General features: G+C 44.0%; 1 protein-coding gene across 16 annotated transcripts in view; it reads left to right on the forward strand.

Moving 5' to 3' along the window:
- ARPP21 (cAMP regulated phosphoprotein 21kDa) overlaps positions 1-18,280 on the forward strand; it is a 302,410-nt gene extending 284,130 nt beyond the window's left edge. For all 16 annotated transcript variants that reach the window (XM_014941747.1, XM_014941765.1, XM_014941713.1 and 13 more), the window contains 2 exons: positions 16,172-16,323; positions 17,439-18,280. In XM_014941747.1, the coding sequence (XP_014797233.1) occupies positions 16,172-16,323; positions 17,439-17,696 (410 nt within the window). In that variant the 3' untranslated portion in view covers positions 17,697-18,280. The remainder of the gene's footprint in view (positions 1-16,171; positions 16,324-17,438) is intronic.
- The last annotated feature ends 488 nt before the right edge of the window (positions 18,281-18,768 follow it).

Raw genomic sequence — 18,768 nt, forward strand, 5'->3', positions numbered from 1 at the left:
CTTGAAAAATGTTCATATTATTCTGCCTACCTAATGCAAGAGTTGAAAGTAGGTTTGCCTGTGACATGGACATAGGCATGTTTTGCAGATTTAGCTGCCCGATTTATTAAAAGACTGTATGAATGAGTTATTTTGCAGATTCCTTGGCCAATTAAAACAAAAAAAAATTATATCTCAAATTGCTTTGAAATTAGCTGATCCTTCTTCCCCTCCAAGGCAAGCCAAAAGATGAAATAAAAGCTTTAAATTGCCTATGGACAATTAAACTGTTCCATTTCCTTTAAAATATTTTTTAAATGTAAAATGAACAAAAATTTTTAAAGTCTCAGGCATTAGTAGTGTGCTATTTGGAATGTCCAAAGGGAATGATTTGACTTTTTTTTGGACACATTTGTCTTTTACTCTATTGTTCCCTCCTTTGTAAGATGAATAATTTGGCCACAGGTGAGGCTAACCAGGCAGTGGGGTGACTACATCTGTGTATTTTGCTGTTCACCTCTTTTCAAGAAGAAGGTTTAGTTGGAAGGTAGAGCCCCATTTTCGTGCAGTAGTCTGATGTTTTGCTTTTCTACCTATGGCAGAATTGCAATCAGCATTTGCATTTCTTCAGTGATGCAGAACAGAGGGGATGCCTAGAACAGAGACAGATAGGAAGCAGTTGGAGGAGCTTTACGTGTCTTTTGCCTTGAGTAGTGGGAATGGAGGGTCTTTTCAAGGGGTAATGGGAATGGAGGGCCTTAATGATAATGATTGCTTTAGTAGCAGAAAAGGCCTAACCCAATTTCCTTAACGGCTCTTTTTAATTAAGAAAGGCAAGAGAAGTAAACTAGGGTCTACTAGTAAACCAGAAGGGTTTAATTGCGAGGTAAAACTACTGGGAGCACTCTGTGCCTGTGCCACAGAGGTGGAGTAGGTTAGACTCATCCCTTGTTGCCATTTGGTTCATTATTTGCCATTATTATCTCTTGGTGTAATGGCCCTTTCTTATATGTGCGTAGATATGTGCATTGGACCAGGTGTGAATGCAGGCTCCGTCCCATCTTGTCCCACTTTCCAGCTTGTGGATTAAGCAGTGGCTGTGCAAAAGGAGAGCTGAGAAACTATTTGATTTCATATATTGTAGAACTGAGTTTTACTGGAACGGAGCCCCGTTTTCGTTAGGTTGATTGCTACCTGCCTGGTCAAGTTTCTCAGAAGCCTTTTAAAAGATGCTAAGAAAAAATGTGCCAGTATCTTTCCCATTGGAGATCCCTTCCCTTCAAGGGGCTGAGTTCCCTGGCCTCAGTCCAGAAGTGCACTCAAGCCTGTAAATCATTGCTCTGAAATCAAGAAATTGGCTGATACGCTGAAAAGTTAAGCAAATGCTTAAGGGCCCTGCTGTCTAGGGGCCAGAGTAATCACTACGTTGCAGGCGAGTGCTCCTAATACGGTGTAAAGCCAGTTAAAGTTGATTGCTAACCCCAGTAGTCTTTGGATTACGTTCCGCATGGGCGCACTTGGAAAATATGAGATTTTTGTTTTTTTACAGTTGGACCCATATGGGCAGACATATGCTGCATCAAAGGCCTGTTGGCTTCGGTGTCATCCTTGCGTCTGTTCGCATCTAGCTGGAGGTTGCAGACCATAACTTGCATAACCTTATGTTATAGGTAAATAAACAAGCAGGAGTCTTCTTGCTCAGTGATTTGGTACATTACCCTATAGTTGCGTGCAGAAGCAGCGGGGAGGAGGAGCGCCGTCAGGCAGTGGCCATGCCTGTGTTGCAGATGGTATTTACTGAATTTTTTACTGAATTTTTAGAGTTGGAAGGGACCATAGAGATCATCTAGTCCAACTCCCCTGCTGAAGCAGGATTGCCTAGAGCTAGAGCATGTTACTCAGGACTGCATCCGGGCGGGTCTTGAAAATCTCCAGAGAAGGGGACTCCACACCCTCCCTGGGCAGCCTGTTCCAGGGCTCTGTCACCCTCACCGTGAAGAAGTTTCTCCTCATATTTGAGTGGAACCTCTTATGTTCCAACTTGTGCCTGTTGCCCCTCGTCCTGTCACTGGGAACCACTGAAAAGAGTCTGGCTCCCTCCTCCTTCAACCCTCCCTTGAGATACTTGTCAGCATTAATAAGGTCTCCCCTCAGCCTTCTCTTCTCCAGACTAAAGAGTCCCAGCTCTCTCAGTCTTTCTTCATAAGGGAGATGCTCCAATCCTTGAATCATCTTTGTTGCCCTTCGCTGGACTCTCTCCAGCAGTTCCCTGTCCCTCTTGAACTGGGGAGCCCAGAACTGGACGCAGGATTCCAGTTGTGGCCTCCCCAGTGCAGAGCAGAGGGGGAGAATGACTTCCCTTGACCTGCTGGCCACACTCTTCCCTGGGCAGCCCAGGATCCCATTGGCCTTCCTGGCCACAAGAGCACACTGCTTGCTCATTGTCGTTTTGCTGTCCACCAGGACCCCTAGATCTTTCTCTTCAGAAGTTGTCTCCAGCAGGTCCACCCCTAACCTGTATTGGTGCCTGACATTTTTCTTCCCCAGGTGCAGGACCCTACACTTTTCCCTGTTGAACCTCATGAGGTTCTTCCTTGCCCAGTTCTCCAGCCTGTCCAGATCTCGCTGGATGGCAGCACGGCCCTCCGGGGTGTCAGCCACCCCTCCCAGTCTGGTATCATCAGCAAACTTGCTGAGGATACACTCTGTCCCCTCGTTCAGGTCACTGATGAATATATTGAACAGCACTGGACCAAGTATTGACCCCTGGGTCTTGCATTTATGAAAGATCTCCTCGAGGCTGAGACAAACCGAAGCCCAGCTTGCGAGGGTGAGAAGCGTAGATCATTAGTGAGAATTTATGCTGCTGGCAGTAATTTACCTCATTCTGCCCCCAGTGAAAGGCGACACAGTGGGGTGAACTGTGTCTCACCAGCGTGCTGCAGTCTTCCTCCAACACAGGGGATGCGGGCAGGAGCCTGTGCCTGAACCTGCGTGGAAGTCAACAGTGTGGGAGAAGCAGTGAGAGCACGTGGAGGGTCATCTCCATGTCCATGCTGGTGAGCAGCAGCCTGCCCCAGCGCTCCGTGCGAGGCTCTAAGCACTAGTGCTCTCTGAGGCACTGCACAGAGATTTTGGTGTATTTTCCAGAAAAAACTTTTGTGTGGTTCCGCCGTTTTTCTCTGGGCAAGTTATTTCTCCTGGGTGCTTATTTTTCCATCTCCAGCTGTCTTGTCTATTCAAGAATTCACCATCGTTAGTGCAGGGGCTGCAGGTATTCCTTGGAGTTGGCACGGTAGCTGCCATGGTGGAGCTTCACCCTTGGCTCATGATTGTAGATATTTTGGCAACACCTACAGCGAAGTTATAGAACTATACGTGGGGGATTTAAGTGTTTGTTTGCTCAGACCTGCTGTTATTTATTTGGGGGAATCCAGAAAATCAAACCAGTCTAATGTAGAGATGGACCTGCTGAAATTCAGCGACTCGGGGTTCACAGCTTGCATGGGAAAGCTGATCCCGATGGTTTTGGATTTGTTCTTTTTTGGGATCACACTTATTTTCGCTTGGGTGGGTGGCTGTCCCATTGTCTGATGGATTTTCTAACAAAACTATTGATACTGCAAGTAACTGTTGTGCTATGGCCAGGAACTGTTTTATATGATAAAAGGATGCAAACACAGACACGGGGATGTGTAGGGAGTATTACACAGGGTAACGTTCATCTAATGAGCTACGTTGACTTGACCATATGTGCTTCCAGCCCTCTCTACGCACGGAGGCTTAACCCACCTCCTGCTTCCCTTTGCATTCAGCACAGCTGTGCAGGCAATTTGTGGAGCCCAGCTGTTGATCAGTAGCTTGGACATTTATTTGTTACCTTCCTAGATCTTGAGCCCTGTCACTCATGTCTGCAGCTACTTTTGGCTGGCAATAACAGCTCTAAGTCCAGCCTCCTTTTATTCAGTGGGGAAAATGATCATATTGCCACCCGGCTCAGGTGAAGAAATCATTCTGATGCAATCCCCCCCCAAAAAATATCTCTGGTGGGCTGTCTTGAGTTGATGTTACTTGACTGTTTTCACTATTTGTATGAACTCTCCTGGGCCAGCCCTGTTTTGGACAGCTGCATCGTGCAATCTGGAGCTGTCACATCTGGAGCATCCCACCGTTGAAGTGGGTGGTTAGGTTAAAACTCAGTGACTGCAAGCAATATGCTACTATTTAACGTTTTATCACTCTATTTTATCCGATATTTGTTTCTGGTGATACAGATATATGTGTGTATGAATGCAAAGGGTTAAGTCAGTGCCATTTTTTTTTAATAAGGCTTTGAATTTATACCAAGCTTAAGTTTGTACCAGCTACATAATTGATATTTCTGCCCTGAACTACATGAACTTCCCTGAACTTCCCTGAAGTTACCCTTTCGCATGAAAAATATTCCCACCTGAAAATGAATATATTTGTAACAAAGGTTACGTCTTGCAATTCTGCAAAGTACAGTTTTCTGGGTAGAGAGATGAGAAAAGAGCAGTTTGCTCTTGCAGTTTTCAGCCAAAGCTACTGTTCTGGTGTTGGTTTTTTTTCTGAAAATAATAGTAATAAAAATAATTAATCATATAATTGTCTGGGTTGGAAGGGACCTTTGAGATCATCTAGTCCACCCATCAACCAAACTCTGATAAAAACCCCCATCACTAAACCATGTCTCTAAGCACTAGGTCAACCCTTTCAATACCTCCAGGGATGGGGCCTCAACCACTGCCCTGGGCAGCCCAGTCCAATGTGCAATAATCCTTTCAGTGTAAAAATTGTTCCTGATCTCCAGTCTGGTGCAACTTGAGGCCATTTCCTCTTGTCCTATTGCCTCTGACTTGGGAGAAGGGACTGATCCCCTGCACAGTTCCCTCTAAATCTTAGCTTTAAAGAAAATTCAATTTTTCTGCAAGAAGGTATGGACACTTTGTCTCTGAATTCAGCAGAATCCTGAAAGAGTTATGTAGTCATTCTAAATGAAGACCCTCTATAATGTTTTGCTGGCAAGGGCTTCTCTCAAGATGCCACTTTTCAATGTGAGGTAAAGCCTACAGCACCTCACATGCCAAAGGTCTTGATCTTACTATCAACACTAATGAGCTTTTACATTGGTGCTTTACTTGTATATTAATTATTCAAAAAACCCGTACAGAGGAATTGCAGCAGACTACAGCAGTATAATAGTCTATGGCCATGGTAAGGACTATGACTAAATTTGCATCTGGTTTGGTCTTTTAGCAGTAAAGAGCTAAAGAGCAAGCCACAGGTTCTCCAGGACAATCTATTGTCACAGAGTCACAGAATGCTATGGGGTTGGAAGGGACCTCTGGAGATCATCTAGTCCAACCCCTGCCAAAGCAGGTCCACCCAGAGCAGGTTGCACAGACATGCGTCCAGGTGGGTTTGGAATGTCTCTAGAGAGGGAGACTCCACCACCTCTCTGGGCAGCCTCTTCCAGGGCTCTGCCACCATAGAAGTAAAGAAGTTCCTCCTCATGTTTAGGTGGAACTTCTTATATTTGAGTTTGCGCCTGTTCCCTCTTGTCCTGCCCATGGGTCTGCATTAACTCTCATGAACGTCAGTGGGATTGGTGGGCAGGTGCTGAGAACAGAAGGATTATACTTGGGTTTTCCCTAGTGTTATTTGGGACCTCCCTCATGTCATGAGGACCACGCACCGGCTTGCAATACGTGCTTTACCTGGCTTGGCTCTGTGGGAATGAGAAGGCTTAACCCCCTCAGAATTATGTTTTTCAGGTCCTGCAGTACCCTTCCTGCAGGCATCTCAGCTGGCTTTGGGCATCTACCTGGCTCTAGTGCAAACCTTTGCTCATCATCCTGCTCAAAGGGGCATCTCCCCAAAGCTTCTTCACAGAACTCCATGGATTCTTTTAGTTCAAAAGTATGGAATACTTTCCTCTTTTCTCTACATCACCTGTGTCATTTGCTGGCTCCCTGACTTTCTTTGGGTTTTTTTGGTCTCCAATAAAATGCAGAAGCCTCAGATTACCAAAACAGCTGCACATGCTTTGTCTGGGTTAATGCATTTAAGTCAGGCTCCGGGGCCTGGGTAAGTGCCAAGATCCTGGATCAGCTGCTTTCCCAGAATTATGCTGCTGTAACGGAGCCCTGCATTATTGTGTTGTAATTATTTTGGCTTGCAGCTATATTTTTACTGTAGTGAGATAAAAGGATTTTGTCTTAAAAATAGAATTTTCTTTTCTGGCTCTTAGAGAAGCTTTGAGTTACATACCGTGTCTGTAAGAGGTGTCCCTCCGTTTATCTTCAGATTTATCTTCAAGGAGAAGGGCAAATAATTTTTGTCATAGTTTTTGAAGAACAGGAACACTGCTAAATGGTCTCAAAACATAAAATAAAAGTATATTGAAAAGATAGTGAGTGAGTAAAGTGTCATTTAATAGCCTGGCTTTAGGTTCTCAGCCAGAGCAGGTTTATTTTCTGCATCAAGCCACTTAGCAGTAGCCAGTTGTTTTTAAAGCTGTCCCTACAATTTGGAAGGGACAGCTTTTACTTGTGTAGACAAGTAAAAGAATAGATTTTAAACTGGGGGGAAAAAAAAAAAAGTTTCTCCAACCTTGAATCTCTGGTTTGAATCTCCAACCTTGAATATTTGTATCTGTTCAAGCTCCTTTTGATGCCTCCTTAGATACATCTCTTGTCAAATAACAGCTTTCTCAGGTTCGCCAGTTGATAGTGAACTGGATGCTGTCATTTATCTTTGAACTGTTCAACTGTGCCCTTCCCCGTGTTCTCGTTAATAATGCCAGCTCTCCCAGGAGCCCTCTCACGCAATTTTATCACACGAGCTTTTTTGTTTGACCTTACCTGCTGTTGCCCTGGAACACGGGGAGGGAAGTAGCCAAAATGTCAGCCTGCCTTAATTAAGATTTTAGTCTCAGAAGATGTTACGATGTGCGATTTCATTAGGTGCATAATGAAAGTATTTAATCATACCACTTATTTGTTGGGGCCTTCTTACTTGGTAGTGAGGTAGCTGAGTTTTAAATCAACTCTTGTAAGGTGTGGAAAAGTTACGGAGGGGTGGGTGTGCATCTTTAAGTCGTTCTTAAAATCATTATATCCATGATTTTGCATGTTTGCCCTAAAGGTAGTTGCTTGGATGATGAAGTGTAAGGCTTTAAATAATACTTCAGTGCTCTTTGCAAAAACATTTTGGCCCCGCGGGACAGTGAGCGTGCATATAGATGGGTTTTAAAAGATAATGCTGTTTCTTGTCTCCAGCAGTTGGAACTTGGTGTCACAGAGTACGGGTGAAAGAAAAAGCAATGGGTGTTTCTTTGACACTGGCACGTAAGAAGCTCTAAGTCTCACGTGTGATACGCAGTGTTACTTTCACCATTTCTCATTGGCGTTATCTAAACCACCATAACAGGAGGCTTTCTACCACCCAGATGGAGCCATTAATTTTAAGCAGCGACTATTCTTGAGGAAAAGCCTGTGCCCAAAGCACTGTCTCTCAGCTTTTGTAAAGATATACCTTATTCTGATTTATACAGGACAAGCAGAGTTAAAAAAATACATTTGTGAGGGCCAGATCCCGCACATCTTTTGAACTGGGAGGGTTTGCAGCACTAGGGGAGTTGTGTTATTCCCTTAATTTTTTCCCCATTTTGTTAGCAGTCAAGAAGTGTTGTCTGGAGCAGCGCATGAAAGCTGCTGCTTCAGATGAAGCCCATGCTTCAGATGCTTTGGGCTTCTTCCAGCCTGCAGGGTTGCAAAACAAGTAAAAGTAGGAGTTCCTGTAGCTTTTTGAGGAAGAATAAGTGAAGAGGACAAGGGAGGGGCAGTTCAGGGAGAGGCGACCGGTCCTGCTCTACCAGTTGGACAGAACGAGCCAGATGGGGGACTTCAGAGCTGTTAGCCACAAAAAAAAAATTGTTTTGTGTATCGCAGTATCTTCGTCAGCAGTTTGTACCAAATCCACCAAATGGGTTGCTCTGAAATAACGCAAAATTGCAGCAAATTTCCAAATTTGATTTCTTCTGCTGCTGAAGCTGGACGAAGATGTTTTTACGCTATTGATTTTGCAGGATTTGTAGCTTTGTAAATAAAAGAGAGAAAGAAGGAGGGGAGGACAGACAAACTGCCTTCTAACCAGTATTTCTCTTCTTTCTCTTGTGGTAAGAAATCTTACTGGCTCATCTCTCTGATGCATGTACATCTTGCCGTGTTTCTTAATGCAGTTGAATACGGCTCCTTCTCTATGGCTCTGTGGCTGTTGATCTGTTCCAGGTTGGGGAAGCATGAATGTGCTCTTAGCAAAGCTACGGCCAATTTAAGGACCAGGATGCTGCAGTTCTGGCAGCAATTATGTGTTGAGACTCTAAGTTCAAAATCCTGCAGTTTTCTAAACCCAGCTCTGCAGAGAATTACTTGATTCGCTGTCATTGGAGTCAGTTTAGGAATATATTTACCATGTTACGCGTTTTCAGTGAATGTAACTGGAGTGCCATTAGCCAAAAAATTGTTTTGATCTCGCATGACTTGAAAGAATCGATGTCATTAGTTGTAGATGTTGAAAACAGCAGGAGTGCAACACCCCACGCTTTCCCCCGCCAGCCGTACTGCTGGAGTGGGATGTGCTTTCACCTGCAACCCAAGAAGCCAAACTGTAAGTCGCTTAATGTGAAAAGGCTTCTCTTGTTTTTGAGGGTCTGAGCCTGTGGAGTGCTGCGGGGAGAGAGCTCCGTGTGCTGCTGTGGTTATTGGCACATGTGCTGTTTTATTTGTATTATAAGCCACCTCCTACCTCCAACGTACCAATGGCTTCTTAAACCTCCTTAATTTCAGGCATAGGTATTCTTGTTTTTTTTTTTTTCCTTTGTATGTGCGTGAAAACTGAATAAAATAATTGTATGGTCTTATGTTTGGAGGGGGAAGGGATGGATTTTTAGCATTAAGCTGTTACGTACTTGCCCTTCTAGCTCATATGGTATCCAGCTCGTGCCCATAAATTATTGGTGATGTCTTCAAGTGGAACGTAAAGCCTGAGTATCTTACTAGGTCAAGACATTTTTATGTGTATAGCAGAGGGAAAGCAGACACAGTAGGAGCAGATTGATCAACTGCAGCAGATGGGGTTTGCAGCATGCCTCGGATTTTAGATCCGAGCTTAAACTACGAAGTTGTTTACAAAGTGTTTTGAATTCCAGCTGCACAAGATGCGGTTTAAATCTTCAGACTCGCACAGAAAATGACACACCAGCAGGAGACATTAATTGGTATGTGTTCCGTGGGAGTCTTCAAAACTGTAGTCACTTTGGGGTGAGGCTAAAATCAAAAGCAGCTTCAATTTATGGCTTGATTTTTATATTTTCCGTGAGACTTTTAGCCCGTAATTTGCGGTGAAACTGGCCAGGTAATGACCAAACCCACCCCGATTTTCCTCAGCAGCCACCCAAATGTAAATGCCGAGAAGAAAAACGAGAAGCCAGTCTGAGCACTTTGGAGCTCTAGGGCCAGCAGTATATGGGGAGATTTTGTTGCTGGTAATTAACGATGTTCACGTAGGAGGTGAGACATCTGGTTGCAATCCAGTACTCGAGTATTTCACGTGAGGTAAGGAGATGGCAGGAGGGACTGACGGACCCCTCTAGCAGGGAAGGCTTTGTTCTGGCTGCTAGAAATGCCCCAAATTCCTGCTCTCAGTTGTGCTGGGAAGGGATTTCATTACGTGCCTCCCCCAGCTTGGCCAACTGTCAGAAACACAAGGTTCCCCAACCTGGCTTCCTTTCCTCGTATTTTACAGATAACATTTAGGGTCTGTTTGAGAATCAAAAGGTTCTTTATGTGAAGACAGTGTTTGATCTTGCCGAACTGTTTGTTTCATTTTTTTCCTTCCTTCCTTCCAGTTTTGGAATGGGTCTGCTCAGAGTTTTTGGCAAATAAGTGAATTGCCAAAGTTACCAATGTTTGCATGACTGAATTTTAGTTTTACAATGACATTTTTTTCTTCTCTGACTAGTAACTTATTGTGGGCATTGCAGGTTTCTGTGATTATAGAGTAAAAGCTACATCCAGCCACTTTAATACTTTACCCATATCTTATTTTAAAAAGTAAAGGAAAACATAATCTAGCAAAATTCTGGGAATAGAGACCCACATATTCTTCAGCCTGCAAAACCCACTGAGTGCTACTTCAGCCAGCACAAAGTAAACTAAAATAGGCCAGAAATAGCCCTTAGAATATCCACTGTACACAGGTGGAGTGAATTGGGTGGCATTGCCACATATGGTCAAAGGGAAGAGAGACGAGGAAGGAGGATCCTGTCTCACATGCAAAAGATTAGCCCTTGGAAGATAGGAAAAGTGTTAAGAGCTAACATTTTCCTAAGTATTTAAAGTCTGGAACATGTATGTTAATGCTCTGAATAATACTGGACACAGAGCACACTCTAATCATATCTTTATTCCCACAACCTCCTCTCAAACTGATGAATACCTTCTAGCAAGCTGTCCATCCTCATTTTGGAGGTTTCAGGTGATAAAAAATTGTGCTTCGTCTCTGGTAAATTGCACCCTTTTTAATTATAAGGTCTGCTCAAACTTAAAATTTTATTGCTAATCTGAACAGTTCTAGGTTTTTCTTCCAACCGTGTCATTTTATTATACCATTTTCTATTCTGTTCAAGAACTATCTACCAGCAGATTCCTCTTCATCTTTTGAATAAATGGAGCAGAGTGAGCTCATTAGGTCTCCCAGGAAGAGGTGCACTTTCTGACCTCGGATCATTTTTGTAGCTTTTTTCTCAGCCCTTGTCAGTTTGGTGGAGTCTTCTGCAAACGTAAGCCCCCATGGCAAACACAGCACTTGGGATTGGGTGCAGAATCTGCTGTTACGCTCTTTTCAGTACATCACAGGGTATTCCCTGAGGCACTGGAAGAGGTTGCCCAGAGAAGCTGTGGATGCCCCATCCCTGGAGGGGTTCAAGGCCAGGCTGGATGGGGCTTGGAGCAACCTGGTCTGGTGGGAGGTGTCCCTGCCCAGGGCAGGGGGTTGGAACTCCATGATCTTTAAGGTCCCTTCCAACTCTAACCATTCTGTGATTCTGTGACTCCCTTGAGCCTGCACCCAGGGTTGGTACTCGCTCCCCCTGGACTTTTCCATGGGACCTCAAAGTCAATCTCTTCCTGGTGCTCCTGGTGGTAGTTGCAGCAGAGTCTGAGCTGGTCTATACCGGGGGGCACCATAAAGGCACTGCAGTAGCTGGAGAGGGGTAGGAGCATGACCAGATCTGTGTAGCACTGCACCCAGACCAGTTAGCCCTACTGAGGTTTCCCTTTTGAGTTGTTTTTTGTCGTGGCCTTTGCTTGTCTACGCCGCTGCAGCATGTTGCCAAGGTACCTGCGTTTTGGGTTTGCTGGTGGCAACAGCTCAGCTTCTCCCAGCACAACGCTGAGTGAAGCAGGAAGGGAGCAGCTCTCGGAGCACTTCACATCAACACCACTGTGAATTTAGGCATTTGCATTGGATGGGCTTAATTGCAAGGGCTCAGTTCACGTAGTCAGAGTAACAGTAAGATTTGCAGTTCAGGGACTCGTGTCGAGAGCTTCGCACTCATCGGCCAAAGTGCAGGTTCCTCTTTACCCCTTGTGCTGACACACATATCACAAAGCTCTCTTGCTTCAAATCTAAAATGAGCAATGAAAGTCCCTCCAAACATGGATGTGCTGTTCATGAAGGATGCATGCTGAAGCCAGAAGAGCACCAAACATGCTTTAATTACAGCTCTGGGTGACGTTATTGGCGGCGGTGTAAAGACCACTGCGTTTTGTCTTTTGAGCTCCGTAGCCTCATTAAGAAATTAAAACATTTGTGGTTCTTTCGTGCAGTCTTTCTCCCTCTGGGATGTTTAAGTTAGCTGACTGTCAGCACGGTGATGTAGGCTGTAAAGGTTCAGAGAATTACCTTGATGGTATGACGGCCTCTTCCATTTCTCCTGCAATCCAAGGCTTAGTTTTCCTCTGAGGCATTCATTGAAATTCTGTGCACGATTTGTTCCTCTGGTTGTTTAACAATGTCTCTCATGTTTGCCCTGATTTAAAAAATCCTCCTTTGTAGCAGAGATAACATGGAGCAGGATGATATAATTGCAGTAAAGAGGCCCTGGAGCTTGCAGTAATAGGCTGGTTCATCTGATGTGTACTGCCATTAGAAAATAACCCACGTATGTATGTTCTCAGGGGACAGTAAAGAGGCTTTTAAGGATTGCACTTTATGTAGTATGAAAGCTAATGAGCGAAAGAGCAAGTATGAAGAAAACTACTGCTGCAGAAAGCATGGTGCCTCTTCCTTTTCTCACCCGTTTCCTGGTGCCCGTGGAGCTCCAAAACATCCCCCTCTGCCTGGCAATGCATGGCTCTCCCTGCCCTGCCTTGGGTTCCCAAGACTTTCCAGGACACTGTCTTATTTTCATTTGATCGAAAAATAAATAGCATGTCAAAAGCACATCAGAGCTGAGTTGAGGATTGAAACTCCTGCGTGTGTGCAAAATAAATAATTTGGGGAGAATAGTGATAATTGGTGCCGTCAAAAAAAAAAAAAAATTGCTAGAATGATATAGTTTCACAAATATTGCTGAGAGGTTGATATATTAAGACAGTCAGGTATCCAGAGTCTCAATTCTCCCCTCTCCATTCTTTTTCTGGCCAGTGCACACAAACGTGTGAAGACATCAACACATGGTAAACACTGAAGGATCCATTTCAAATGTGACGTGGCATGCAGAGTCAGAGTTGCAGAATTTGGGCTGGAGAGGTAGGAATTTCAGAGCAGCTAGTTTTTGATGTTAACAGCTTCTTGCTCAAGTGGAAAGCTACTTAGAGCGCCACTTTCTTCTCCTTGCATTTATGCTGAAACAGAAGCTGTCTAGCAGAATGAACTTGAGCTTTTTTGGTTTTTTTCACAGCATTTTCTTCTTACTTATAGAGCTTGGTGTAGATTGAATTAATTCACCTTTTAATACTCTGTACCCCATCTGCACTGTTGAAGTGTATTTTTGAACCTTGGTCAGGTGTTTATGCTCAGTGGAATAGATGAACTTGCATCTTTCTTTAGGTATTTCACAGAGTAAAGGGTCAGATAACTTTGCTATCAGGTAAAGTGAAGTGGCTTCGCTTCATTTGCAGAGCCTTGAAGAGGATGCTGGTTTTTGACCAAATGCTCTACTGGGGTTCTGCAGCAAGGTCTGACATCTATAACATCATTGTATTCCAAATGGTACTGGTCATAAAAAAGAAGCCCATTAAGTCAGGGAGAGATGACAGCCCAGCATCTTTGTAAGGTCACAGGCAGGCCAGTAACCTTCTTAAATATCCCTGTTTCCACCCATAAGCCAAGGGAGCAAATGGTCAAGAGACCACAATGCCACCTTCTGGGCCAAAGAAGTGACTTAATTTCCCTTAATGGCAGAAAAGGTTCAGGAGACAATGCAGTCAGATTCTTACATTAATCCCTCTTTGCTCCTATCTAATCACATTGGAAGTGTGTTAGAGTCCACGTGAAGTATTTTTCTGCTTGTATTGAGGCCCCTCTGAGTGGTCAGAGTGTTGTAAAGAGCTGCTCTCAATCGATTCTCTCCCCAACCTGTATTTGTGCCTGGGATTGCTGTGACCCAGGTGCAGGACCTTGCACTTGGCTTGGTTGAACTTCATGAGGTTCACACGGGCCCACCTCTCAAGCCTGTCCAGGTCCCTCTGGATGGCATCCCTTCCCTCCAGTGTGTTGGCCATGCCACACAGCCTGGTGTCATCGGTAAACTTGCTGAGGGTGCTCTAGATCCCACTGTCCCATGTCTCCAACAAAGATGTTAAACAATATTGGTCCCATTACTGACCCCTGAGGAACACCACTTGTCACTGGTTTCCACTTGGACATTGAATCATTGACCACAACCCATTGAGTGCAGCCATCCAGCCAGTTCCTTATCCACGGAGTGCTCCATCCACCAAATCCATGTCTTTTTAGCGACCAGAATGTCATAGGACAGTGTCAAAATGGCCCCAATGGAGTCTGTCTCTGTGGAGGACTGTTATCCACAGAGTGCTCCATCCACCAAATCCATGCCTTTTTAGAGACCAGAATGTCATGTAGGACAGTGTCAAAACGGCCCCAATGGAGTCTGTCTCTGTGGAGGACCAGTCCACCACCCTGTGCCAGTACATCATGGTCCAACCCTGTGAGTCCAGATCCAGTATTTGATTGCTTTCGCCGACTTAGAGTCACTTGATCCCCGCTCCACCATCAATCTATTGTTCTTTACAACATCTGGGACTTACTTTGTCACCTGCAAGTGACGTGAGATGAATTATCTGTTGCCACTTCCACTGTCAGTTGACTCCTCTCTGCTTAAACTTCTAGTCTTGCAAATACCAGAATAGTAGTGCTAATTTTTTTTTATTTTTGTCCTCTCTCTCCCCCAACTCCCTCAATTGGTATATGGGAGCAGAAGAGGACTTGCAATTTTATTATTGCTGTATAAGCCTTCTGTAAACTCAGTTACAGCACTTCTGATGTTGGGAATTTTTGTGACTGAAAAATACGCTGACACTGTGTTTGTGCATAGTAAAAGAGCAAATTTGAATATATAATAATCTGGTGCATTTGGGAGATGTTTGATGCTATAACCCAGCCAAGTTAATCACTCCGGGATTTTTTTTTATTTCTTTATTTTGCTCAGTTGACTGGAGATATTAATCTCATATCTGTGGAAAAGCATCTTTAATGCCAAAAAATTGATCAGAGATACCCAACGCTTCTCTGGCATCAGAAGAGATTTTGAAGCAAAGCTATCAGTTGAGAATAGACCAGCAGAAACAGAAATATTCCTTACTTTATTTTCCTTACATAATGAAGAAATGCCCAGGTGATGATTTCCAATTCGTGAAGTATATTGAACCGTGTACTGTATTCATGAATATAAATTGAGCTGATGCGCCACAGATTTTTCTATAAAAATAACACAGCATTGGTCCTTCTGATAATTCTTCTTTGCCTGAAATAAGCTTATTCTGAGAACATCACTACAGAGTTAATAGTGCACCGCGTAACTGCATGTTAAAAAATACGAGCGCTAAAGGACATAAAATGTCTTAAAGAGAAATTATTCAGAGATTTATAATGACTGTGGCTGGCTGCATTTTTTTTCAAGGTCGGGAACTTTCTGAATCTTCTTTTCCTTCCCCACTTTTTCTGCAAAATCCTTCATCTCTCCATAGTAGCATCACCCAGTCAAGCCCACCTCCACCCTGCAAGGCTCGTTCTTGGGCTGGGTTGTGTTGCTTCCACCTCATTAGCAGCGTCGCCCTCCTGATCATCCAGACACTGCCCGTTTCTTGATTAGTCCTAGAGGAGCCATCCCAGCAGAAAGCGTCCCGTGTCCTGCTGATCTGGAACACAGAGCCAGGTGGAAACAGAAGCCTCAGCTTCTCCTCCCCGTGCAGTCACTTCTGGACCAGCAGTGTTCCCACCCTCCCAGCAAAGGGGAGGACCAGGCACTCCCTAATTTACAGTTTTCCTCTTTTGCCAAACACAACACAACCCTACTAGGGTGGAACATGACCCCAGATATCCTCTAATTGTATAAAAAGCTTTCCAAGTAGGAGCCAGTGTGCATACAGATGTTCTTCTTGATTAAATAAAGCCGCCTCTGTTTAACGTCGTGCTGGGGAGCTGCATTACAAGAAAGGTAAGAGGGTAAGATAAGAAACGTGACTTGTAAGAGAACTACCAGATTAGACTGCGGAGGCCAAATACCAATGTCCTTGAGGCCAGGGGGAGTTTTGCCCCTGAGAAAGCAGCCAGAAGCCAGTAGCACTCTGTGTCTCTTCGGGGCTGCATTGCAGCCAGGCATCCCTCAAGCTGGTCTCTGCCGCCAGGTTGAAGAGGGTGAAGAAAGCGTGTCACCTGGTCACGTTAGCCTGCTGGGGCTGCAAGCTCACAAGATGTGTGTGTCCCCCTTCAATTTTTCACTTCCAGTGGTGTTTCTTTAGAACTAGAGCAACTTTTTGACCAATGCAGTGAGAAACGATGGGATCGTTTGCTGTTCCCGAGACCGGTTTTAATTTCGCCCCTAAAAGTGACTGGGTATTTGAAGATGTCTTTCTTCTTCCAGGTTACCAGCCCGTCCTGCCCAACCAGCAGCAGGGGTTCCAGGGTCTCATGGGAATGCAGCAGCCCCCCCAAAGCCAGAACCTGATGAATAATCAACAGGGAAATCAGGTGCAAGGCATGATGGTGCAGTATCCAGCCATGTCGTCTTATCAGGTACTTGGGAGCCCAAAAGAAAGGCTGCTTTTTTTGGAGAGTGCTTAATTGAATTACATTGTCGTGTTGCAGAATGGTCTTTGGTATTTCATGAGGACAGCGTGTGGCAGGAGGCCTCCTGATAAATACGCTTCTGAGTCAAAGCCGTTTCTTTCCTCCCTCTTTCCTGATTTTCATTTGGAATTGAGAATACTTCAAATGAACTATTTATTACAGACTAGAGCCCAGATAAAAATGTCAGAAATGAAGAAGGAATTATACTTCTTCCTGTGAAGAAAATGAACTTAAAAAAAATAAAAGACAGAACATGGTTCTTTCCCTTTTTTCTTTTTTTTCTTTTTTTCTAATTTTTCTTTATTTGCCAGTGCAGTGTTGTTTCCTGTAATGAAGTTGAGGGCTTTGCCTGAAGCAGTTAGTAATTACTCATCTGTGGAGACTCCTGCCAAGGATCCCACCATGTCTTCAATAACGAGCTGTAGCCACATAGAAAGTTTTCTATTTATTGCGTTTTAGTGGAGAGGGAAGGCAGTGGCTTAATTTTTCCCAAGTCTGTACGTTACCCAGACATACTTTCCCAACTTTATACTTGGTTTACGTTTCCTGCTGGTCCCTCTGGAAAGCTAAGGTACTGAATGACATCTGATTCATTTTAATAGATTGCACTGATTTAGCAGCCGTTCACCTTTTCCCTCGGCTTCTCTGAAAACGCTACAGCAACCAAGGTGGAAACGGGGGAATTGCTTATGGGTAAAATTTTCCCCTTCTATCTTCAGAATTACCATATTGAAACTGCGTTTTAAAGGTTAATGATTAAGTTAAAGGGTTAGACCTTTTAAATGGCCTATATATGCTGTTTGCACTGATCCCAGAAATTCACATTCAGCTAGAACGTGACAGAGCCACTTTCTGGACCTGGGAGCAGAAGGGCTTCTCTTTACCCCTTCTCTAACAAAGAAGATCCTCTAGGGATGAGAACTGTTACGAGCAGTGGAAAACGACGTATTTTGGCAGCATGTTGTATATTCAGATTCAGCTGGAAGGAAGATAGGGATGCTTGGGACCTACTTTATTTTATTTTTTTTTTTTATCTTCTGTCTTTCTGTATTCCAACCCAGGTGCCAATGACCCAGGGTTCTCAAGGATTGCCACAACAATCGTATCAACAACCGCTCATGCTACCTAATCAATCAGGTCAAGGAACACTTACAGCCACTGGAATGCCTGTCTACTGTAATGTCATACCTCCTGCCCCACAGAACAACCTCCGTCTGATCGCCCCGCACTGCCCCTCCAGTAACGTTCCAGTTATTTCTGCCAGCTGCAGGACAAACTGTGCGAGCATTAACAATGCAGGGTGGCAGGTCAAGTACTGACACGGTGGCCTGGCGTGGATATCCGAGGGTAGCGGTGCATTATTTGACAAATAACTCATGGCCTTCAAACGAAGAGGAACACCACAGGATGATCAGTTGAGGACAGAAGTACTGACTATGCTCAAGTGATTTGCTGCTGGAAAAAATCTGTAAAAAAAAAGAAATAAAAATAAAATAAATTTTGAAAAAAAATAAAATGTTTGCTGGTTAATGGTGCATATTTTTGTCATGTCTGCTAGGTATGCCTTTATAGCTTAGCTAGTGACATGAATTCATTGAGGTAAGATTTTTTCCTACCACTGAACACCACTGTGTAGATTGTAATATCCCCGATTCGGATTAGTTTTGTACTTTGTGTTGAGTTTGTGAAGCTAAAAGTATTTAAAAATATAATAAAATCACATTGTACCAAAGCTGTAATGGAAATTAAAAAGATCAGAACAAAAAAAAAAAAAAAAAGAATTACTGAATGGAAGGAATAATTTATATACACTATAGAGTTTTTTTATGGATATATACTGTATTGTAGTGCTTAATCACAATAAAGCTATTTGACCTCATGGAGAAAGGTCATGTTTCTACCACCTGCTTGGTCTCCTCTCTGTTTCTGAATGAGTGAACTTCCCTCTGGTTCTACATTGTCTTTATTTCAGGTGAAGCTGACGGCGGAATGATGCTTCATAGGCTTATGGGAGTTTGATGAGGAGGCAACATACCTGTGTCTTAGCAGGCAGTGCTGGAACAGCTAAGACCCCTTAGAAATTGCAGCGTTGACACCCAGAAAGTGTTCACTAATGAGGTACCAGATCATCTTAAATTATGTTTGTGCTTTTCCTATCCCTTGGACCAGTAATGTCCCAAACACAACTCACCACTGCTACAGGCAGAGGTACAAGTCATACCTCTTCAAGAGGCCATAAAACAGCTGTAGATAAGAAGACATAGATAGCCCATCTGCTTGCTGCTGATGTCCCAGCCACAGTACCCAGGAACTCTTCTGCTACATAGAGATACTCTACCCAGTTTTTGGTACTCCAGCTACAAAGCTGTTCTGCCACAAAAAGATGACAGC

The sequence above is a fragment of the Calidris pugnax genome, unplaced genomic scaffold (assembly GCF_001431845.1).
Source record: "Calidris pugnax isolate Ruff unplaced genomic scaffold, ASM143184v1 scaffold23, whole genome shotgun sequence".
Taxonomy (NCBI): Eukaryota; Metazoa; Chordata; class Aves; order Charadriiformes; family Scolopacidae; genus Calidris; species Calidris pugnax.